Genomic DNA, 27,048 nt, shown 5'->3' with positions numbered 1-27,048 from the left:
GTTTTTCAAAAAGAGTAAAGTTAATGTTTTGAAGTGGCTATCCCAATCATCTGACTTATATCCCATCAAACATCAATTGGAATATGTTGACCGTCAAATGAAAGGAATCAGGTCTACAAATTATGCTGATTTATTTAATAAAATCAAAGAAATATGGGAGTTTACTCCCATTGGCATTTGCCAAGCCATTCTTGATATTAAAGGTGCCAAGCCATTCTTGATTGTAAAGGATATCCTCAAAATACTAATGTGATTTTGCTTTTATATAAATTTGTGACCGAGTTTTGTTGAAAAAATGTACTATTTAAAAAAATTAATTCTTTGTTTTCAAATTTTTGAACTTATCAAGAATTGTTGATTTGTATACCAATATAAAGATGTTAATTAGATAATCATTATTTGCTCAAAACCTGATTGTAAACTTTGAAAACCTTTTAATTGGTATATAATATGTTGGCTTTAGTGAAGTATTTGCTGAAATATTTGTAAATTCCTTGATTTTTTGCCTGTCTGCAAACTTTTGGGTGCTACTGTATAAATAAATGTATATATATATATGTATATATATATATATATATATATATATATATATATATATATATATATATATATATATATATATATGTATATATATATATATATAGATCTATAGTTTGTTGGCTTTAGGAAGAGCGGAAGGAAAAAAGTGATTCTTACACGAACACATACGTCACTTTTAATTACTTTTGACTTTCGTCCAACATTTTCGTGTTGGACGAAAGTCAAACCATTAATTTAATTACAATATAATTGTTATATAAAAAAACCACAAAAACGCAAATTTAATTGACCGGAATGTTGTTAAAAACATTCTGAATGTTTTTAAAACATTCTGAATGTTTTTAACAATATAAACAATGTTTTTATTTTTATTTTTTTTAATAAAATGTTTTTATTTTTATTTTTTTTATTAAAATGTTTTTATTTTTATTTTTTTTACTGTAAATCATGCACGGAGTGTTGCTACATCGACTATCTTAAAGCCTGACTCGCAAGGGAGTGCTGCTACATCGACTGACAAATAGCCTGACTCACAAGGGAGTGCTGCTACATCGACTGACAAATAGCCTGACTCGCAAGGGAGTGCTGCTACATCGACTGACAAATAGCCTGACCCGCAAGGGAGTGCTGCTACATCGACTGAGGGTTTGGTTGGGGAGGGCAGTCTATCATTATTAAAAAAAAAAAATTCCGGTCTTGCATTTTAATTTTTACTTTTTGTCAACAAAGTATGGAAAAAACTTTCGGACAACATCTAAGGGTTCTATATATATATATATATATATATATATATATATATATATATATATATATATATATATATATATATATATATATATATATATATATATATATATATATATATATATATATATATATATATATATATATATATATATATATATATATATATATATATGTATGTATATATATATATAGAGAGAGAGAGAGAGAGAGAGAGAGAGAGAGAGAGAGAAACATGTTTATTTTTTATATACACACATACATACACACATATACGCAATAACAAACAGGTCATTGGAGCTAAGTATTATAATTACGTTAACTATATATTACAAACTGTTAGACTTTTTTTATTTAGAAGATAGGCAGCATATCTATAGAATAAAGTAATCTACAATAACTCTTAACATCAAAAAAATCATTTGTGAGAGCTTCTATTTAGTTTGTATAACAATCTCTGCATTTTACTGAATGATTTAGTTTTTATTTCATATCTCTATAATTTTTCTGTCAACTGGTTTAAAATCTTTACTATGTTTTAAAGGTTTTTGAAAAAATTTAGAATCAAATAACCTGAATTTTTGTGTAAATATGCAATTGTTGTGTAAACAACATTGTCAAAGTTTTTTGCTTTACGAGCATTGAAGTAGTTTTCATACTTATATGACTATTTTTGTCTTTTTTCTCAATATCTTTTGTCTTTGAATGCGAAATTTTATTTTTTGTAATGTTTTTATTTTTTTTAAAAAAGAAATTTTTGGTGTTATTTACTAAAGTCATCAATTTAATGTGAAATTATTCAAATTCGATTTCTCATTCTTGAATAGCAGTTTCTGTTTTTTCATACAGTTCCGCAATATGTAAATGAATTAGAGGTAAGGCTGTTGGAAATTGATGAAACCTTGTGTTGATATATTTTTATTTATGAGTGGATTACACAACATGTACAAACCCAATAAATAGTCAACTTCAATAAGTTTTTTTTCGGAGTTTTTATTACTTAAAAGTTCATATAATTTTCATTAAAAAAAAGAGTCAATTTAAAATGTAGAGAATATATATATAACAGACAAAACACAATATAAGTGCATACGATGCATTATTTTCCTACTTAATAATTTAACTCCTTATGAGAACATTATTGTTATATTTTTTCCATCAGGTATGACCCATTACCATTGTTTACTTGTACAAGAGTTTTCAGTTTAGTTTCAGTTTTCAGAAAAGTTTTCAGTCAGGACTTTTTTATAAAATTGCATTGAGCAAACAACTAAATCTAACAAAAAATCCTTTACATAGTTACAATATCCACTCATTCCGTTTAAACAAGAACAGTAAGCATAAATGACTTGGGACAAAATATTTGATATATGTGCAGTAACTTATATTATATATATATATATATATATATATATATATATATATATATATATATATATATATATATATATATATATATATATAAATGAATTTTAGTTTTTTTTACAATTCGTTTAGCCTGGGTGTGCAAAAGTTGTCTATTCATTTCAGAAATACTCTGGAAAAATATTAATGCTCTAGGAAATTATCTTGAGGTTCCTCAAGACCTCTAAAATTTTAATGGGTCCCTAATATTATGTAAAATAAAATTTTTTTAAAGTATGTCATGTTGGGTCTCAAAAAAAGCAAAATTTTATTAAAATTTCAAAAATAACAATTATTTTTTAAAAAAAATTGTTATTTTATAGCTTATTGCAGAAAAAATGACCTTTTAAAATAAAAATAAAAAAAGTTTATTTTTTTTAACTATAATTCCAAAAAAATCTTAAATAATAATTTTTTTATAAAATAATTGTTATTTTTGAAATTTTTATAAAATTTTGCTTCTTTTGAGACCCAACATGACATACTTTTGAAAAAAAATTTTTTACATAATATTAGGGACCCTCTAAAATTTTAGAGGTCTTGAGGAACCTCAAGATAATTTCCTAGAGCATTGATATTTTTCCAGAGTATTTCTGAAATGAATAGACAACTTTTGCACACCCAGGCTAAACGAATTGTAAAAAAAACTAAAATTCACTCCACCCTAATATATATATATATATATACATATATATATATATATATATATATAATATATATGTTACTGTTACCCACAGTACCAGGAATTAGTTAAATGTTAATTATTATAATATAATTTATAACATTAATTATAAACATTAGCATTTAGCTAATTCCTGGTGCTGCGGGTAACAGTAACATATATATTATATAGCTCTAGTTTATCTATTGAGCACTCTTTCAAGTATACAATATTATACATGATAATATAAAGATATTTTCTTTATTCATATATATACACTTACGTATATATATATATATATATATATATATATATATATATATATATATATATATATATATATATATATATATATATATATATATATATATATATATATATATATATATATATATATATATATATATATATATATATATATATATACATCTGGCATTGTTAAATATATATATATATATATCTATATATATATATATATATATATATATATATATATATATATATATATATATATATATATATATATATATATATATATATATATATATATATATATATATATGCATATATATATCTGGTCTTGTTATTAAAAAAAATGAAAAAATTAGAAAAAATATAGAAACATTAGCTTAACGCGATATTTGACGCCATAAATTTCCTTATTTATTATTTTTTTAAAGACATCAACTTTTTGAAATTACTTTTATAATATTAATTAAACGCAATAAAATAAATTTTATAATATTAATTAAAACGAATTAAATGTTACTTAATGGCTTTTTTATAATTACTAAAAAAGAATATTTATTTTCTTATATTTTTATATTAAACAATCAAATTTAATACTAATTTTTTTAAAAGGTTTGACATTAACAAATTTCTTTCTTTTCTTGGCGAAGGCATAAATGAATGTTAAATTTTTAAGTTTTTAAAATGATTGTTTTTAAATTTCAAATTGCGGCTTTGGAACTACTAATGATTTTATATTTAAAAAAATTGCTAGTACCAAATAAAAAAAATTCGTTAATTTATTTACTTTACTTATTTAAAGTTTATTAGTTTATTAACTTATTATGAAAATTACGTTGCTAAATATATCGTTATTAAAAAATGATCGCTGCTATTTAACTTGCGTTATAAAAAAGAAAGTTTAACTTATGTTTTGTGCAAATTTGTGATATAGCTTTTTATTTAAAACTTAATTTTGAGTAAAAAAAATGTTTACGAAAGAAAACTGAAAAAACAATTGCGATAAAAATAAGCTGACTTTTTTTTAAGAACAAATAAAATTTAAAATTTGAACAATATTTAGTAATACTTTTAAATAGATTTTACAGTTAAGTTAAACCTAAGCAAATTTAATGAACTTTAATTTTAATAAACTTAAATATGTTTTTTAAATCTAAATTAAATTATATATTTTTTTTATCAGAATAAAATTATTTTATTTATTTAAAAATAAAATTCTTTTATTAAAATATTTTTATTAAACTGGTTTTAAATTAAATCATATATTTTTTATCAGAACTAAATTATGCTTTTATGATCTTTTCTTCAAGCTTAAAAAATCAATCATTACAATAAAATAAAAACAAAATAAATTTAAATCTTTTATTTTATTAGAATTTTTTTTTATTAGTAAATATTTTTTGATAAAAAAAATTTTTATTTAAATTTATTATTTAAATAACTTCAAAATGGTCAAATAAATATAGGCATTTGTTTGAAAGAAAAAGTTGTTCTTTAAAAAAAAATAAAGTTACAAATTTTCTTAACAATATATTCCCTTAGAAGAAGAGTTTCTAGTTTATTATAGAATTATTTAATTTCTCATAAACCTAATTATTGTGACAACTGAGCAGAAAATTGGAAAAGATCTGTAATAGAATAAATTATGTGAAGCAACATTATTAGGGCCATAATAAATATACTGTTAATATATATAGTTTTTATATCTTTATTAAAAGTCTCTAGCATCTATGTCAGGTATGTGTTCTTGCATTTTTCATGTAGTCATGATGCCATATAATAGATAGACTATACAACACCATAGAATTTATAGCTCTTTTTACTATAAACACCTTCCCACAGTAGAGGCTTTCTCTTTTCTTTTATTTTCATAAACTGTTGTTATTTAAACTCTATTGCTCTGACACACAAACCTTGACAGAAGCCTTCTGCACAGAGAAACTAGTTAAACACAGTACTGCTAGAGATATGATTGGGGTTGAAATTTGTGCTTCTTACTTATAAACAAGCACTTTACCACTACACCACTAACACATGTTAAATACTTCAGAATTAGATTTTTTAAATCATTTTTATATCAACTTTTTTAACACATTAACACATCTCTTTATCATTTTTCTAATTTTTAATTTATTAAGATGTTGATGAATGCTCAAGCAACATACGTCCCTGTTCTTGGAGTAATGGAGTATGTTTAAACACACTGGGAAGCTTTATTTGTTCATGTAAATATAGATGGATATTAGGAGAAGATAGCTCTAGCTGCATTGGTGAGTTTTTATATTTTTATTTTATACTCAACCATTTATCTTTAATTTTTTATAACAATTAAAATATTAATTTTTGTCTGACTTTTTTTAAATATTTCCTGCAATCTTTTCTAAAAGTTTTTCTGCATGCGCAAGTAAGTATATTTAAATACATGGTAAGGCACTTATGCTACATAGGTTTTAACTTGCTGACATAAAGTCATCTAGATCTTTATAGCCTTGATTTTGATCCCACATCAATAATACCAACTTATGTATTCACAACGTAGACTTGTTTATCAAGGTTTGTGTTGTGGAATAAAAAGATAAACTTAGGGTTGTTACAAAATTATTAAGAAAAAAAGAATTTTCCTTCCTCAATACTGTTCATTATAAATTTTTTTTTGTTCTCTTTACACTTTTTATTCCACGTTATTTTTTCTAAACCCATTGCTTACACCAATCATGATTTTATATTTTATTTCTTGTCATCTTCATAAAATTAATAAATTTTAAAATTGAATTTGTAAAAATAATTTCTAAAATAAATAATTAATTAATTGTTTAACATAAAGCAAAAAAAAATTGGTGTTAAAATATTTTAAAAATTTGTATTTTTTTTTTTAATGAAAAAATTCACTCATAACAATATGGCATCCATTATTTAAAAAGAAATTCTGACATATGTTGCATTCCATTATTTAACATTTTTTGTTGTGTTATTTTAATTGACTAAATATGTCATATTAGAATAAACATCTTCACCAAGTTGCACAAATTTTAATGAACAGTTTATAAAAAAATTAGTTTTTAAATGAATCAAAAAATGTACTTGAAGCTTAAACTAATATTTCAAAGTATAACTTCATTTTTGAGGTCAACAAAAAAAGATTTAAACCTTTTTTTAAACATTTGTTATTGCTACATTAATTTGATTTTATTTTATCTAAAGATATATGTGAAGGCTGTGAAGAAAATAAAAACAAAGTATGTGACATAAGAAGTGCAACTAAAATTTTGTGCTTGTGTAAAAATGGTTATTTTTCTTTGGACAATATGATGACTTGCATAGGTAATTCAGTTTACTTATTCTTTATATAACTTAAACAATAGAGTTTATTTCTTCTTTAAATAATTAATTTAAACAATAAAGTGTATTTATTTTGAATAACTAATTTCAAAGATAGAGTTTACTTGTTTGGAGTTTGATATCTTGCAACTTTTTTGTAGAAACCTTACTATTATAAAAAAAATTTTATAATAGAGTCGTTTCCACTTCACTACACACTAGACAAGCTTAGTTGTTAGATTGATCTTATTTAAAAATTTTGGCATATAAAATTCGTCTAATGATCATACACAAGCAGCAAACACCTGAAGAAAGAAATGAAGTACATCAAAATATTAGTTACATTAGTTGTTAATTGAATTAAATTGATCTTCTAAGTAGAATCATTTCCTCAAATTATGGTTTTTTGCTTTGCTTTCTCTTACTTTTTAATCCTTATAACTATATCATAAAGCAGCAGTGGCCACAATAAGGCCTGAGGGTGGCGTCTGGTCCTCAATGACCATTTGTCTGGTCTAGTATTTTTTCCCATAAAAAATTTTTCAGCAAAATGTATTTTTGCAACCAAACTACGCTGTATTATGTAAATACTTTTAAATGTTTTAATTACTGCGGTTTCTTAAAAAGCAATAAAGAAGCAAGTATTTAAAAAAATATTGAAACCTTTGTAATCAATTAATGCAGCGACATGTATTATTAAAATTATTAAATGATGATGTCAAAACTGAACCAATTATCAGATACATTGAATCAAGCCACACATATGATAGTATTCAACAAAAAAGCAGTGTAAATGTTTCAGAGAATAGCAAAATATGAAACTTTTGATATCAACTGTGGAACATCAACTGTAGAAAAGTTTGATATTGTTAGGAAACACAATGTTTGATATTTTTTGGAAACACAATCGAAACACATTTTTAGGAAATACAATGTTAGATATTGAAACAAAAGTTTGATATTGTTAGGAAATGCAACTGTGTTTTGATATCAAATGTGGAACTTTTGATATCAACTTTTGAAAATCAACTGCAGAAAAGTTTGATATTGTTAGGAAACACAATGTCATCGTAGGAAACATCAACCTAACTCTTTATCCTAGAGGAATTCCTATAATTAAAGGAGATGGAAACTGCTTTCTTAGAGCAGTTTTTTTATCATAAATGGAAATAAAGATGAACTCAAGCCAACAAGAAACAAAGTTGTTAACCATATATGTTAAAAAAATAAAGGATGAAATAACTAGATATTTGATATTTAAAATATCAAGCATTTTAGTTTGACATATTTGTAAAATAAAAATGCTTGAAGATGTGACATGAGCAACTGATGCAAAGATAATTGAATGTGTTTCATTTATAAAGATAGATATTCAAGTAGACAGCAAATATGGAGCAAAAATAAAATGGATGACCTACCCATATAGTTTTCGGCTTAATAAGTTAAGTGATTATTCTATATTTCTAGACAACTCAACTGGAATCCACTTTGATGTGGTGATTAACAGCTGAAAGTCTAGAGCATTTACTTATGTATTTATTTCACAAGTTTTAAATATTGTTGTTCAATTATTGTATTTTTTCTTTCGCTCCATATTTACTTTATATATATATATATATATATATATATATATATATATATATATATATATATATATATATATATATATATATATATATATATATATATATATATATACTCTTACATGTTCGTCTTTACCTTTTTACCATAAAATATCAGTTATTAAATATAAAGACCGGAAAAATAAATTTTCAAAATTATTCGATAGACTTCATCTGTTGTGACTCAAGCTATAAGATAGTTGATGTAGCAACACTCTGTGCATGTTTTACAGTTAAAAAATAAAAATAAAAGCATTCAGAATGTTTTTAAAAAATAAAATAAAACATTTTTTTTTTAATGTTTTTAAAATGTTTTTCAAAACATTCTTTCTTTTTTTTTTTTTTTTTTTTTTTTAAACATCTTCGCTTCCAACAAGGCTGCAAGCAGCCACTAATTAAAGTTGGAAGTTACTGTAAGAGAAAAGATGAAGATTGTAGAGCAAGATAACGATTGACGGACGATTTAAAAGATTGCAAATTATATGAATCAGGAAAGCAAGATGAAGGAAGCGAATTCCAAAGAGCTGATGTTCGAGGAAAAAAACTAGACGAATAAGCGTTTTTGGAGCACTTAGGAACAGTCACAGAAAAAGGATGACACTTAATTGAATGACGAGTAACACGAGAATGAATTTTAGTAGATGGCACAAGAGACGCTAGCTCTTTAGAGCAGTGCCCATTATAGTATTTGTAGAAAAGAGAAAGAGAAGCAACGTTACGACGATGTGATAATGGTTGAAGGTTGGCTGCAAGAGCAGGTCCAACTATGTTTACAATGCGTTTTTGCACCTTGTCTAAAAGAGAAAGGGCATCATTAGAAGATCCGCCCCAGATATGGCAACAGTATTCCATACAAGGCCGGATTTGAGATTTATAGAGGTAGAGAATAGAATCCAGAGTAAGAAAGTGGCGAGCTCGATAAAGAGATGCAACCTTAGCAGATGCTAATTTTGCAACCGATTTGATATATGGTTTCCAAGAAAGATTGGAAGTAAGAGTTAATCCTAGAAGATGAAGAGTAGGTGACTCATCGAGTACATCACCGTTCATAAATATAGGAAGATCTAAATTATTGCGATAACGATTGGCTGAAAAAAATTGAGTTTTATCTGAATTAAAGTTCACCAGCCACTGTGAGCCCCATGCTGTAGCAGAAGTGAGATCCTTTTCAAGCTCAAATGCCCCCTCCAGGCAATCAGAGGGTGTTGGTTTCTTATCACGACAAGAATAAATGGTAGTATCATCAGCAAACAATGCCACCTTAGATGTCAGAATATCTGGAAGATCGTTAATGTAAATTAAAAAGAGTATAGGGCCAAGGATAGAACCTTGAGGAACCCCTGAAGTTACAGAATAAGAAGAAGAGTGTTGTCCATCGAGGAAAACTTTTATGCTACGATTGGAAAGGAAGGATTCAATGATCTTAAAGATGTTGCCGGATACACCATAAGAAGAAAGCTTATGGAGAAGACCAGCATGCCAAACTTTATCAAACGCTTTTGAAATGTCAAGAGCGATGGCCTTAACCTCTCCACCTTCATCTAATGCACGATAAAACCTGTCAGTTATTACTGTTAGCAAATCAGCTGTAGAACGAGAAGATCGAAATCCATATTGATGGTCAGAAAGTAAGTTATTAGATTCAAGATGAGAAATTAAGTGTTTGTTAATTAAAGATTCAAAAACCTTGCTTATGATAGGAAGAAGACTTATGGGACGGTAGTTAGACGATTCAGATCGCTCCCCAGAATTTTTGAAGATAGGGATAACAGATGCGGCTTTCCAGCAGGCTGGAAAACAAGACTCTGATAAGCACTTGTTGAATAGTTTTGAGAGTATAGACGACAGCTCTGGAGAACACTTCTGCAAGACAATAACAGGTATGTTGTCTGGGCCACAAGCTGTAGAAGAGTCTAGACAGGAAATCACTTTAGATACAGATGCTGAAGTGATATGAATGTCAAGCAATGAATCAACCTGTTTGTTGGCAATATCAGGTAGAACGCAATTAGTGGAATCAAGAGATGATATTGATGAAAAGTTTTTAGCAAACAGTTCGGCTTTGTCTTTAGGTGAGGTGACAAAGTCTGAACCATACAAGAGAGGTGGAATTATAGATTTGCCCTTATTATTGATATTATTAAAGATTCTCCAGAAGTCACGAGACCCTAATTTTTGAGATGAGATACGAGATTTCATGACCTGAGAATAGCGGGTTTTGGCGTTAGACAAAACCTTTTTACAGTTGTTTTTAGCAGTAATGAAAAGACGTCTGTTTTCTGGAGAATTGTTTTGCTGATAAATATGGAAGTAATGGTTTCGATTGGCAATCGCAGCAGCACAGTGTGAGGAAAACCATGGAGGAGAGTGAGGCTTGACCTGGAATTGTCGAGAGGGAATAAAAGATTCCATGCCAGCCTGAATCCACGAAGTTATATAAGAAGCACATTTGTCGACAGGAAGTTGAAAGATTTCTACCCAAGGGCCATCACGAAGAAAATCACGGAAAGAATCCCAGTCAGCTTTACTGTAGTTGTAAGAGGTTCGATAGTAGGGGTATTCAGGTGATGAAGAAGAATGAGATATTAGTTTTAAAGAGATCAAACTGTGATCAGAAGCACCTAAGGGTGAATGTGGAGAAACTGAGCACTGACTAGGATCAGAAACAAGACATAAGTCGAGTAGAGAAGGTAAATGATTAGGGTTGTCAGGAAAGCGAGTTGGAAAGTTGACTATTTGAGTTAGGGATTGAGAAAGGCAAAAGTTGTGGGCTTTAATGCCTGCAGAGTCACTGACACTAGAGCCAAGCCATTCAGAGTGGTGAGCATTAAAGTCACCGACAACAACTATATTAGCTGATGGATAAAGAGAGAGGGCTTGGTCAATATGATCAGAAATAACATCAAAAAGTGTACAGTCTTGAGATGAAGGAGATCGATATAGAACAAAGAGAAAGGCAATAGCGTGAAGTGGTGCTAAACGAAAGCACATGAAAGAATAGTCTGTGGATTCAAACCTAGTTTCACGACAAACAGGTGAATTCTTACGAATGTAAATGCCCAGGCCAAGCATGTGGCTATTGGAGTCTTTACGAATCAGAGGAAGATAACCATCAACACTAAGATCACAAGATGAGACAGCCGAACTCAAATTAGTCTCACAAAGAGCAAGTAGGTCTAGTGAACTTTGCAAGAGATAAGACTCAACAGAAGAAAAGTTACTTCGAAGACCACGAATATTAGTGAATGATAGGTTTAGAGAACTTGGTGATGATGATGGTTTTTTGTTTTTTATAGTTTTTGGTACTTTATTCATTTTTAAATTAGATTGAAGAACTTGACTCAAAGCATAGATAGTACTCAGAACACCGTTTAATAGCCCAAGCAATTGCCTCATTGCTACTAATAAACCCTAAGCCGTAACAAAGGGCTCCAAATGTGGCCTCCGCAATGCACACCAAAAGTACAAACAGGGACACCATCCATGCGCAACATGGCACTGTTAATACTTTGATATTTTTCAGCTGTTGATGGAATCAGCCTCTCTGAGAGCTACCACAGAGTTCGGGAAACCTGACTACCAGCCGGCCTCAGAACCATAAAACTGAGTTTTAGAGCTGTACCCTCATTAGGAGATAATAGAATGAGTTGCCTAGTCATAAAAACAGTGACACAAGCAAACCCTTGCATTGAGTCAAGAAGATCCAGCATTCAACATCCTAAACTGGAAACAATGTATTAAAATACATCTGCGCCAGCATTCAACATCCTAGCATTCAACATCCAGCATTCAACATCCTAAACTGGAAACAATGTATTAAAATACATCTGCGCCAGCCTAATAGATGAAGAATTCTAGTCTTTTAATTTGCGTTATTGTGGTTTAATTTCTTCCTGCAATTATATTAATGTGTTTTGATATAATCTAACACTAATTTTGTCAGCTTTAATACCACAAACAAGCAAAGAGCCATTTTTTACCACAAACACGTTTTCTTAGTCGTAAAGTAAAGGAAGATATATAAGTCCTTGATCTTAATAAATAAGTTGTTATGCAATATTTAAATACCTAGTAATTTCTTTGTGTATCTCATGGCGCATACAGCTAGAAAATTTTAGCGAAACTGACTTGTTTTTATCCTTGTTGCCAATTTTATAAAATTGATTGACCTGAAGAAGCAATATATATAGTTATTTTTATATATGTTAATATATACTCATTCTATAGAGTTTCAAACAAAGACTTAGGTTAAAGCATCAAACGGTGACATTTTGTTTTTTAATAATGCCTAACCTTTTGCAGTTGATTTTAGCGCTACAAAAATTTAAAATAATGTTCATATTAAACAGAATAGCTTCTTTACTGCTTTTCAAAAAGCCGAAATCCTAAAAATGTTAAAAAAAAGTCATAAGATACATTTTGCCTCAAAATATTCTATGGGAGTAAAAATCTCTTAATGGGAGTAAAAATTTAATATGAGATTTTTACTGGGGAGTAAAAATTTAGATATGGAATTTTTACTGGGGAGTAAAAAAAACACAGGAGTAAAAATCTCATACTACACCAGCCCTTCAGTTTTATTTCAATTTTAAATATTTATTTTTAATGTAATTGAAAGAAATAAGTTTATAAAGAAATGTAAAATCCTCAGCTTTAGTTTTAGTCTATCGAAAATCTTTTAATGTTAAAAATGTATTCGTAATTATTATTTAAAATTTGCAAATTAGCCAAAAATAACCAAAATAGCAACATATTTTAAATGAAGAAAATTTGACAATTAATTTCATATATTTAACAGTAAATGGAAACCAAAATACATTTTTGGTGAACTTAGTTTAGTGCCAATATGTTTAATATGTAATAAATCTGTTTCAGTGTACAAATAAATTTCAGAAGGCAATATAATTCAAAGCATTCAAAAGCTTATAATCAGTTTGTCAATAAAGTCCAGAAAGAAAAAGCAAAAAAGTTGAGCAATAAGTTAGTTGGACAACAACATTTAGCTAGAAATTGTAAACCATTTAGTGATGGAGAATTTATTTAGGAAGCCCTTGAAATTTTGTTTAAAAATATTTGCCTTAAAAATTTGAAAATTTTAAATAATATCTCACTCTCAAGTTAAACAGTTACACGAAAAACAGATGATGTTGCTGATGATCTGAGTTTGGCATTGGTTAAAAGAATAAAAGCATTTTGAATCAGTATTATTTGCTATTGATGAATCAACCAATATATCACGAACTGCTCAGTTGGCTATTTTTATATGCTGCATTGCATTATTCATCAGCAAAACTTAGCAGTAAAAACTTATGTGGAAACGATGTGGAAAACTTCATGAGTTTAATAGTTAAAATAATAAACAGCATTAAGCCCAGTGCTTTACAACGTAGGCAATTTCAGACATTTCTTAATTAAAATGATTCTAAATATGATGGTCTGCTTTATTACACTGAGGTGATATTTCCAGAGGTATTAAGCTGAAAAGAACTTTTGATTTAAAACAAATCCAACAGATCATCCATTAGAGCTAGAAGAAAACAGGTTTATTAAAAAGTTTGCATTTCTGATAGATCTGACCCAACATTACAATATGCCTAAAAAAAACTCCAAGGAAAAGATCAGTTAATTAAAAAAATGTACAACCTTATTTTAGCTTTTTAGTTAAAATTAACTTTGTAGGAACTGCAACTAAGAAGTGAAAGTTTTAGTCATTTGGGTGAGCTTGAACCCTAAAAACACCTTGGGTGAGCTGAACCCTAAAAACACAGGAGAATTTGTAACCTGTAGTGCTGAATTGAAAACGAGATTTTTAAAAAGGTTTACTTATATTAGGAAACATGCTGAAAAATCAAATTGTTCACAGTGCCATTTTCGGTTGAAATTGCAACTATACCAGAAAAATTCCAAATGGAGTTGATTGATGTTTAATGCAGTGATGTTTTAAAAAAGGCATATAACTAACAAAATTTTATGGCATTTTACAAAAATCTTGACCAAAATAAGTAAAGCAACTTAGTTGACAATGCAAAAATGATGGTTGTCTTGTTTGGCAACACATTCTTGTGTGAAAGAGGGTTTTCTCAGATAAAATTTGAAAAATTTAAAACAAGATCTGTACTGACAGATACTAACTTGTGATTACTTTAGGAATTGCAACCAGTCAGTTGCTGGTTGTCAAAATAGGCAGGTTTTTAATTACCAATTAATTTGTTATTATTTGTAACTTAATAGCTAGTGTATGAGTGTGTGGTATTGTTTTGCAAGATTTTACTTAATAAAGTTAAAATACTTTGAATATTTTTATAAAATTTAATATTTTTGTAAAAATTTTAATATTAATGCATATTAATAACTTGGGTGCAAAAGTTTTTAAAAAATATTTTTAAAAACTTTTGCACCCGAGTTGAAAGCTAAAAAACTAACTTTGGTTCTCATCAAAAAAGTTTTGGCAACCCCTGTCATAAATATATAAATAAAAATAAATTTTTCCTTGAGCTTTATTGCTTATAAAGGCAGTTATTACAAATGAATTTAAAAAAGTGTCTTCTTATTATGATTCTTGATTAAGTGTTTATACCAATGCTAAAGTAAATGGTTGATAACAACTATTACAAAATAATATATTTTCAAATGTTGTGTAATTGCATGGAAAATAAAATGAATATTTAAAAAAGTCAATAGGTGTTTAGATAATTTGTTACAAATAGAGCAGCAATTGGTAGGGATAATCTACTAAATAAAATAATAAAAGTGATGACTTCAACAATTGAACTTAAGAATGATTTTTTTTTAATTAATTTGTTATTTGGATTTATAAAAAGACTATTGTTTTACTATTTAAAATACTAAGGATTTAAAATCTAATTTAAATTAATAATTGTAATAATTATAAGAATAATAATTGTTGTTGATAATTATGATTGTTATTGTTGTTGTGTTTATTATTATTATTATTGCTATTATTATAAAAATTAGGTAATAGTATAAAGTTTAACATTTGTAAAAAAATTTGTTTTCAGTTATTGAAAACTGAGATTTTTTAATGCTTTTTTCATCCTTTTACTGTATTACACGTATATATATATATATATATATATATATATATATATATATATATATATATATATATATATATATATATATATATATAATATATATATATATATATATATATATATATATATATATATATATATATATATATATATATATATATATATATATATATATATTAATAGATATAAACAAAATATAGGTATTTATTAAATATTATTTAGATGTTGATGACTGTTCATCAGAAACAAATGGCTGTAGAGACAATAGCATATGTGTAAACACAGATGGTGGTTACAATTGTACTTGTCCCATAGGTTTCATACTTACTAATGATGGAATGGGCTGTCAAGGTATACTCCTGTCGTTTGATTATTTTCATTTCAGTTTTGAACAATATTTTAAACTTTATATATATATATACAGTCGTGGCCAAAAGTTTGGAATCACCTCAATATATATATATATATATATATATATAGATATATATATATATATATATATATATATATATATATATATATATATATATATATATATATATATATATATATATATATATATATATATATATATATATATATATATATATATATATATATATGTATATATTTATATATATATATATATATTATACATATATATATATATTTATATATGTATATAAATATATATATATATATATATATATATATATATATATATATATATATATATATATATGTATATATATATATATATATATATATATATACATATATATTTATATATATATACACACATATATATATATACGTGAATATATAGATATATATATATATATATATATAATATATATATATATATATATATATATATATACATATATATATATATTTATATATATATATAAATATATATATATATATTTATATTTATATATATATATATGTATATATATATATATATATATATATATATACATATATATTTATATATATATACACACACACATATATATATATACGTGAATATATATATATATATATATATATATATATATATATATATATATATATATATATATATATATATATATATAAGCATGTATATATATATATATAAGAATTCTATTTTAAATAGTAATAAGAACACAGTTCACTTATAATGACATAAAAACACATACCAAACGTTTGTATTATTTATTAACAACTACAACATTACATTCTTGTGATTCAGTACTTAGAATACTGTCCTTTGGCCTTCAGAACAGTTGATGTTCAATTAGGCATGGACCAGGCTAAAGATTTGTAGTATTCAGGTGTTATACTGGTTATACTGTAGTATTCAGGTGTTATACTGCCCATACATGCTTGATAGCATCTATTAATGTTTCCTCTGACTTTAGATGACTTGACTTGACTAACCTTTTACTTCATCATTGTTCACATGTTTTCAATCTTGTTTAAGTCCAGACTTGACTCAGACCATGGACCAAGCATTTGGTCCCCTTCCTCCTCCAACCAGCACCTGACAACTGCTATCTGGTGGCAGGGTGCACCATCATGCTGAAAATAGATGCAGGAATCGGATGGAGTGTATTGCTATATACGGGGAAAGCTTTTCTCTCAAAATATCCAAGTAAACTTACTCATAAATAGTCGTATTTTTTTGCATAATTCAAACGCCACCTGTGCCAGATGCGCAAACTCTGTCCCATACCATGGTCTTTGAGGCCTGTTTGATTGTTAAGGTCATATGTTTTGAATTATATCTTTGGTTGATGGGTCTCTGAACTACCCTGTTGTAACATGTAAACTGAGTGAAGGTTGATTCTTTAGAAAACATGACCTTCATCCGTTGATCTTCTGCCCAGGTTCTGTGCCCGCCTACAAGTTGTCAAGTGACTTAGACATTCTTTTTCTACAATTTTGCTTTTTTGGCTGGCTTATGTGAGGGCAGCTTAAATTTAACTAGCAAACCTCTTCTGGTAGTTTGGGTGCTCACTCCAGCAGGTATCCGAGCAGCAATCTTGACTGATGAGATGTTTGGATGAGCTACCACAGTTCTTTAGACAAGCATATCAGTTGCTGCTACCATCACAAGTCTACGAAATTTGATTTAAAAAAGTTAAATTAATTGTTTTTTGTTTTATTTATTGTTTTTATATATTTTATCATATTATAAATAATTTATAAAATGAATGGGTATGACATGAGAATTCTAACTAAATTAATTAAATTAATTCATTTTCATCAGATATACCTGTTTGATCTTGCAGATGACCTGAGCTTGGTTCCAATGAACTTCTAACAGCCAAATATTCAATATCAGCCTACTACTCTCAAAGTTATTTACTGTCAGTTATGGCTTGTGATTGGCCTGAATAAATCATGCATTACCTCCTAGAAATAGTGTATGCAATGTCTATTGACCTCTCACTTTTTTTTGAATAGGAGATACAGACAGCTAAGTTTTTGAAAATAGTTGATAAGTAATCGCGAGTATCCAATAAGTTCACAACTTGATATACTTTTAATTATTTTGGGTCAGTTATATCAAAATAGTTAAAGTTTATGAGTGGTTCCAATCTTTTGGCTACAACTGTATACTAATATATATATATATATATATATATATATATATATATATATATATATATATATATATATATATATATATATATATATATATATATATATATATATATATGTATGTATACATATAGATGTATATATATATAGATGTATATATATATATATATACATATATGTATATATATATATATATATATATATCTTTATATATACATATAAGTATATATATATAAATATAAATATATATATATATTTATTTATTTATATGTATATATGCATATATATATATATATATATATATATATATATATATATATATATATATATATATATATATATATATATATAAATATATATTAACCCATCCCATTTTGATCCTCATGAACAAATTTTAATACACGGAGTGTCATAAAATATTCCTAAGGTATTGTTTTATTAATGAAATATTTAATTTTTTTTTATTTTGGATGAGTATTTGTACTTGTGCCACTCTTTTAAAGTTTAACATTTTTACATTTTTTAAGTTTTTAAGGGCATTTTCAAACAATGGGTGCAAATAGAAATTTACAAATCATTAACTATGTAATAACGTCATTAGAAAAAATGGAAGGATTTTTAACTATACTGATTGTGCGCCTTTTTATTGGTATTATTTTTGAAAACTAGTGGTATTTTAAAAATGCACAAGTTGGTTATGAAGTTAAGAAAACGTGGTTTTTGAAACACGATAGCGTTGAGGCCCAATACCCAGCAATTAGAAATTTGTTAGATGCTTTTGATCTCATACAATTCACCCACTTCAAGTCCTGGCTATTTAAATGGGGTTTGTACAAGATTAGCTATACTTCCTCGCTGATCAATATACTTGTTAAATTCCTGCTATCATATCAGAGAGCTTCATATAGCTGTAGCCATAAATAAATCTGTTAAGCTGGAGAATAAACTGTTTGAATCATAAAACCATAAAAGGTTAAAAATAGGTAAAGATAAAACTACTTCACTTTAAAATACTCTTTTGCAAAAACAAAATGTATAAGTTTCTAATTTTAAAATTATTTTCATTTAGACTTTTGAGAAGTGAAGTGAATATTGTGAACTTGCGGAAAAAAATCAGGCCATTAGGTGAAAATTAACAAATACGGAAGGATTAACAAATACGGAGAGCTGTTTCACACACCTTGAATTTCATGAAGTTCAAGTTGCATTTCTCTAAAATCAGGCAGGTTTTTATTCTGAGTAATAAAATACTCAAAGATATCAATAGAATGCCTGACTACATTTCTCTCTCCAGGGCATTCAGTTTTTGACCTGTGACTTTTCTGATTCTGCAATTTTTAAAGTAAAACTTATTTTCATGAGTTTTGATATTTTAGTCTTATTATTTAAGAATAATTTATGTCATAAAGTAATAAATTGTTTAAAATTTGTTTAAATTAAAGTTTGCAAAATGGTTTAAAATCAGATGTAAAATACAAAAAAAATAACTTTAAAACAATTTTTTTTCCACTAACAGCCTTCTCCAAAATCAGTAGAAATATAATAAAAATGAAATCAATAGAAATAGTGCTTTGATTTTATCTTGTCGAAATTAAATGTAATAAGTTTTTAGCAGTGTCATTTCAAACCTTATTTTATCTACATTCCATTATTTTTAATTTGCACTTTTAAGGTCAACAAGACTATTGACAGATGTATATTGAGCCTGCTGCAGAGGTAAAATTCAAATCATGGTAAAACCACAGAGGTATTTGGTGCTGGTATAAGCATCTTTTGATCGAGATCGCAATATAAAAATGAGAAAAAGTTTTGTAATCAAAAACAGCGGGAGGTTTGAAAATATGTAAAAATGGATAGAATCAAAGCTGAAATCCCTCCGAAAGTAGCTTTTGTTGATAATGACCAGCCACTAGGTCTTGAGTTATATATTTCACAAGACTGCTGGCTTATTTTTGATATTCTAGATCATAGTTTAAAAAAATGCCTACGGATGAGACTCTCCCAGACTTTTTGGATACAATAAAGTTCCAAAACTTTGAAAATCTTTTAAAGATGCTAACAACTCATCAGAACTCACAGCACAATCATAAATCTATTGACCATAGTTTAAGAAATTTATTTCTCAAAACAAGAAATATATTTCTTGTTTTTAAAAATAAATTGTAGGGTATGATAATTATTTCTTAAATCAAGAAATGTATTTCTTGTTATAACAAAAAAGAAATCTTGTTTTTAAAATACTTTGTAAAAAAAAAATTCAATTTTGCTGTGCTTTAAGTTAAATTTATTCAAGATAATGTAGAGTGTGTGATAAGCTTGCAGAAGCTTCAGAAACTATATCAAATGAAGAGATCTTGTAAAAAACCATTATTAAAGAAGAAGAGTGCATTTAAGGAGCTAGCTACATAGACTGTTTTCTCGCTTTCTCATTATTTAATGGTTCTAATAGTTTGAATTTTAATCCAATACCTAACTACAAATTCTGAATCTTAAAAGTTTATTTAAAAATTATTTTTTACATACTTTCTTGAGGTATATGTCTTAAGCTGGAAATTTATTTGTATATAAATATTTATTGTACATTTACAGTGTTTAAACACTGAATTCTGATGCAAATTTGCTTCAGAAACAAGAGATCTGTGGCAGTGACAAATCTAGCATTTTTTAGTGTTTGAGATGGCTGACATGAAGCAAAATCAAAACATTTGTGTGTTTATACTTATGTTAAATAATGATGCTTCTTAAAAAATTGCAATGATTGCAAACTGGGAACAAAAATGCCCTAAAATTTTATTCCCCCTGCCCCAAACGTGAGAGCAACAAGTTGATGAAATAATTTTTTTGCTGTTCTTAACTAAATTTATATTCATTGATGAATTTTAAGTAATTTTTTTACAATCTCTAAGTGTCCAAATAATATGTCCATATAAAATTTTGTAACACTCTCAAATTGAAGAGGGTTTAAACTTTATATGGTCATAATTTATAAACACTGATAGATAATACTATGAAACTAAAAACTTATGGATGAATATAAACTTAGTTAAGAATAGCAAAATTATCATTTTCCAACTTGTTGCTCTCACGTTTGGAGTAAGAGGGATGAATATTGTAGGACTTTTTTTGTTCCTAGCCTCTAATCATCACAATATTTTGCAAAGCATCATTATTTGACATAAGTATAAACATACAAATATTTGGAATTTGCGCCATGTTTGTTAGCTATCTTAAACACCAAAAAATGCTGGATCCTTCACTGATCAATGCCTACTCTAGGCTTTTTTTCGACATGAAGCAAGCGTAAACTTTCAAGTTAGATGCTCTTCTACGGTGCTCTGTGATGTGACTATTAAGTCTACTTGGAGCGCCTAAAATAACCATAAATAAAATGTGTATATATATTTTTGAATCACATTTTGATCTAGTTTAGAAACAAGATAAAAATTCCTTTACCCAATCTTTTAAGGAAACTATTTTGAATTTGGATTTGTTTGATCCAATGCTCCAGTAGCAGTATTTTTAAAAAAAACATCATTTAATACCAAAATGAGAAAAAAAATTATAAAATTTATATAAAAATTATAAAATTTGTCGTATGGCTGGAAAAAAGCTAAAAGTTCAACAAAAAATCACTTTACAATAGGCAAAGTGTTAATTTATCTATCCTAATCAGGTAAAGATAGGTACAATATATTTCTTAAATTAAGAAGCACAGAGTTTTTTTTGGTACAGGAACACATTAAGAAAATATCAATGAACAAATTAACTGAATTTGACATCAGAATCTATTCACGCCAATGCTTGGAAATTGCTCTAAATTTAGTCAAAAATCATAAAAGGTGTAACTTATGATTTTTGACTAATACACAAATACTTCTATCAATAAAAAATAAAAAATTTTTACATATAAATATGACCTATACACCACTCATTAGCCACTCTGCATAAAAATTGGTAGTCAAAAAAATATTATGGGGTTGGCTAATAAATATATATATATATATATATATATATATATATATATATATATATATATATATATATATATATATATATATATATATATATATATATACAGCGGTGGCCAAAAATTAAAGACCACTCATTTTTTAGTTGGTTTCTTAATCTTTAAATTAAAATAAAGAAGATTCTAATTGACATATTAAATTTTTTTTTTTTACTATCTTGTTAATGAAAACATACGATTTAAAGAGGTATAATTTTTTTAATCTAATTCTAATTAAATAGTGTTTAACTTATTAAAAAACTGATGAGTACTTATAAATCTTCTTTAAATAAGTTGGACAAAATTTAACGACCACTTTCAAATCTTTAATTTGCTTAATATCTTAATGTTAAAATTTGCTTAAAATCTTAATATTAAAAATAATAATCCATTATTTTTTTAACTGTCTTAATTGTTTATTACGTTGGCTATAAAATAAAATGTCAAAACCTGAGTTTCGATATCAAATAAACATTTATTTTTGCAATATTGGATATAAAAATATTGCAAATTGCAATAAGGATATAAAAATATTGCGAAAATGCGTGCAAAGATCGAAGAAAAAGACAGATACGCGGCTCTTGTATTAAAAGAAGAAGGCTATAGCATCAGACAAATAGCAGAAAAGCTCGGAAGGTCTTGCATTTTAACATAATTCAACGATACAAAGAGACCCGGTCAATTAATGATCGTTATAGGACTGGATGCAATAAAATTTCAAATGACCGTGATGTTCGCTTGTTAGTGAGATTAATGAAAGAAAACAGACAAGCATCATCTACAGACTTGTCTACGAAATGGACACTGTCAAATGGTCTAAAACCAAGCCCTAAAACTGTGCGAAGGGTCCTCCACAATTTAAATTATTTATGGCGTGCTGCTGCCAAAAAACCACGCTTAAATAAAAAACAAAAATTTGCCAGGAAAGAGTGGTGCAAACTACATAAAAATTGGTCAACAGATCAGTGGAGATGTGTGGTCTTTAGTGATGAAATGAACGTTGAGGTAGACAACAGAAAAGGTTGTGTAATGTTGCGTACACTCCCAAACGAACAGTTTGATGAATCATGCATTTTGAAACAAACAAAACAAGGCAGTAGTTCAATAGGCATTTAGGCCTGTATGAGTGCCTGTGGAGTTGGCGTTTTTCATTTATTCGATGGTAGACTCAACAAAGAAAGGTACATCGAAATTTTGGAAAACTCGCTTATTCCTAGCATTGATTTAGAAGAGTACAAGAGTGCTTCAGAACGAGTACAAGAGTGCTTGAAAACAAATGGAGGAACAACACGTTTTTAAATTATTTTTTTATTGCTTTTTGAAATATTTTTGAAACTGGTCTTAAAATTTTGTCCAATATTTACCCATTTATATTTTTTACTAGTCAGTTTTTTAATTTTTTAACATTATTTTGTAAAAAAATTATAAATTCTTTTATAATAAATATAAAATACAATAAAAATTCTTTCGAAAAATGTTTTTCTTTTTTTGATACCTTTTTCCAAAATAAAATTATACTAAGGTTAAAAATAAATTTTGAAAAAAAAATGAGTGGTCTTTAATTTTTGGCCACCGCTGTATATATATATATATATATATATATATATATATATATATATATATATATATATATATATATATATATATATATATATATATATATATATATATATATATATATACTTTTATGCTACAATTGGAAAGGAAGGATTCAATGATCTTAAAGATGTTGGCAGATACACCATAAGAAGAAAGCTTATGGAGAAGACCAGCATGCCAAACTTTATCAAAAGCTTTTGAAATATCTTTTGAAATATATTAGACGAATCAGATCGCTCTCCAGAATTTTTGAAGATAGGGATAACAGATGCCGCCTTCCAGCAGGCTGGAAAGCAAGACTCTGATAAGCACTTGTTAAATAGTTTTGAGAGTATAGACGACAGCTCCGGAGAACACTTCTTCAAAACAATAACAGGTATGTTGTCCGGGCCACAAGCTGTAGAAGAGTCTAGGCAGGAAATCACTTTAGATACAGATGCTGGAGTGATATGAATGTCAAGCAATGGATCAACCTGTTTGTTGGCAATATCAGGTAGAACGCAACTAGCGGAATCAAAAGATGATATTGATGAAAAGTTTTTAGCAAACGATTCGGCTTTGTCTTTAGGTGAGGTGACAAAGTCTAAACCATACAAGAGAGGTGGAATTATAGATTTGCCCTTATTATTGATATTATTAAAGATTCTCCAGAAGTCACGAGAGCCTAATATTTGAGATGAGATACGAGATTTCATGACCTGAGAATAGCGGGTTTTGGCGTTAGACAAAACCTTTTTACAATTGTTTCTAGCAGTAATAAACAGACGTCTGTTTTCAGGAGAATTGTTTTGCTGATAAATATGGAAGTAACGGTTTCGATTGGCAATCGCAGCAGCACAGTGTTAAGAAAACCATGGAGGAGAGTGAGGCTTGACCTCGAATCGTTGAGAGGGAATAAAAGATTCCATGCCAGCCTGAATCCACGAAGTTATGTAAGAAGCACATTTGTCGACAGGAAGACGAAAGATTTCTACCCAAGGGCCATCACGAAGAAAATCACGGAAAGAATCCCAGTCAGCTTTACTGTAGTTGTAAGAGGTACGATAATAGGGGGATTCAGGTGATGAAGAAGAACGAGATATTAGTTTTAGAGAGATCAAACTGTGATCAGAAGAACCGAAGGGTGAATGTGGAGAAACTGAGCACTGACTAGGATCAGAAACAAGACATAAGTCGAGTAGAGAAGGTAAATGATTCGGGTTGTCTGGAAAGCGAGTTGGAAAGTTGACTATTTGAGTTAGGGATTGAGAAAGACAAAAGTTGTGGGCTTTAATGCCTGCAGAGTCACTGACACTAGAGCCAAGCCATTCAGAGTGGTGAGCATTAAAGTCACCAACAACAACTATTTTAGCTGATGGATAAAGAGAGAGGGCTTGGTCAATATGATCAGAAATAACGTCAAAAAGTGTGCAGTCTTGAGATGAAGGAGAGCGATTTAGAACAAAGAGAAAGGCAATAGAGTGAAGTGGTGCTAAACGAAAGCACATAAAAGAATTGTCTGTGGATTCAAACCTAGTTTCATGACAAATGGGTGAATTCTTACGAATGTAAATGCCGAGGCCAAGCATGTGACTATTGGAGTCTTTACGAATTAGAGGAAGATAACCATCAACACTAAGATCACAAGATGAGACAGCCGAACTTAAGTTAGTCTCACAAAGAGCAAGTAGGTCTAGTGAACTTTGCAAGAGATAAGACTCAACAGAAGAAAAGTTACTTTGAAGACCACGAATATTAGTGAATGATAGGTTTAGAGAACTTGGTGATGATGATGGTTTTTTGTGTTTTATAGTTTTTGGTACTTTATTCATTTTAAATTAGATTGAAGAACTTGACTCAAAGCATAGATAGTACTCAGAACACTGTTTAATAGCCCAAGCAATTGCCTCATTACTACTAATAAACCCTAAGCCGTAACAAAGGGCTCCAAATGTGACCTCCGCAATGCACACCAAAAGTACAAACAGGGACACCATCCATGCGCAACATGGCACTGTTAAATACTTTGATTTTTTCAGCTGTTGATGGAATCAGCCTCTCTGAGAGCTACCACAGAGTTCGGGAAATCTGACTACCAGCCGGCCTCAGAACCATAAAACTGAGTTTTAGAGCTGTACCCTCATTAGGAGATAATAGAATGAGTTGCCTAGTCATAAAAACAGAGACACAAGCAAAACCCATGCATTGAGTCAATAAGATCCAGCATTCAACATCCTAAACTGGAAACAATGTATTAAAATGCATCTGCGCCAGCCTAATAGATGAAGAAGGGGTTCAAGGCTGGTCAACAGATAGAATCTGTTTACCCCTTAAGTCTTTGCCTTGGAGGCCTTCTACAAGACAGTAGCTGGGTGCATTTAACATCTGCCCAATATGAGCATTTTTATCGAGACACCATCTCTAGCCTTTACTCAACCAAGAGCCCCAAGGCAGGGGGTGTTTTAAATCGGAGTTGGCATCTCCTAGCCTTTGCCTAAAAAGGCGTATCCTACAAGGCAGCAGACATGAAGCAGATTGTACTGGGTTACATGTTACCAGTAGCAGGATAACCTGATCTGACTTTAAAATTAAAATTACCAAAAAAAAAAAAATTTGAGGAGCCTTGCTAAGGAGAATGTAACCCATGGGGTAGGGTAAAGACTTTTTTTTTGACAAAAAAATAAATAAAATAAAAGCTATCGAAAGATAAATGATTATTGCTATCCAAAGCTATCCAAAGATATTGCTATCCTAAAGATTATTGCTATCCTAAAGCTATTCAAAGATAAATGATTATATAGATACGTAGGCAAAACTGAACTTCAAATTAGGACTCAAACTCAGCAACATCAACTAAGATTAAAGGAGGGGAAACATTATTAGTCTGCAAAAAAATTTGATCAAAAAGTGTGCAAAGCTCTTGAAATACAGAGGTTCCAATGTTCACCTTTACATGGTGGAATTAATTTAGATAATGGGCAGTTTATGAAAACAAAATTTTGGACTCCGTTTTTTACATTTTTATGTAAGCAAATAAAAAGCCATTCAACTGCTGACGTCAGTTAATTGTAAACTGTTTCTATCATTATGAAAATATTTTTTATATAAAACAAATTTTTTTAAGAGCTAATGATGTTGGTAACCATAATCTAGCAAAAATTTCTATTAATTAATAATTGTATTTAGAGAACTTGTATTAATTGATGTTTTCTTACTAATATAACATATACTCTTATACACAATGTCAACACTAAAGATTTTTTATTTTTATTTATCCATTTTTAAATTTATTTTTTCTTA

The 27,048-nt window shown here is 28.0% G+C and overlaps 1 protein-coding gene across 8 annotated transcripts in view; it reads left to right on the top strand.

The window, feature by feature from the left end:
* Positions 1-27,048, top strand: part of LOC105849394 (fibrillin-1) — a 163,410-nt gene that overhangs the window by 77,922 nt on the left and 58,440 nt on the right. For all 8 annotated transcript variants that reach the window (XM_065816662.1, XM_065816663.1, XM_065816657.1 and 5 more), the window contains 3 exons: positions 5,737-5,868; positions 6,800-6,919; positions 15,816-15,944. In XM_065816662.1, coding sequence (XP_065672734.1) covers positions 5,737-5,868; positions 6,800-6,919; positions 15,816-15,944 — 381 coding nt within the window. The remainder of the gene's footprint in view (positions 1-5,736; positions 5,869-6,799; positions 6,920-15,815; positions 15,945-27,048) is intronic.

Source organism: Hydra vulgaris, chromosome 13 (assembly GCF_038396675.1).
Source record: "Hydra vulgaris chromosome 13, alternate assembly HydraT2T_AEP".
Classification (NCBI taxonomy): domain Eukaryota; kingdom Metazoa; phylum Cnidaria; class Hydrozoa; order Anthoathecata; family Hydridae; genus Hydra; species Hydra vulgaris.
Note: the sequence above shows the minus strand (reverse complement) of the source record. Positions and strands in the feature narration are given on the sequence as shown.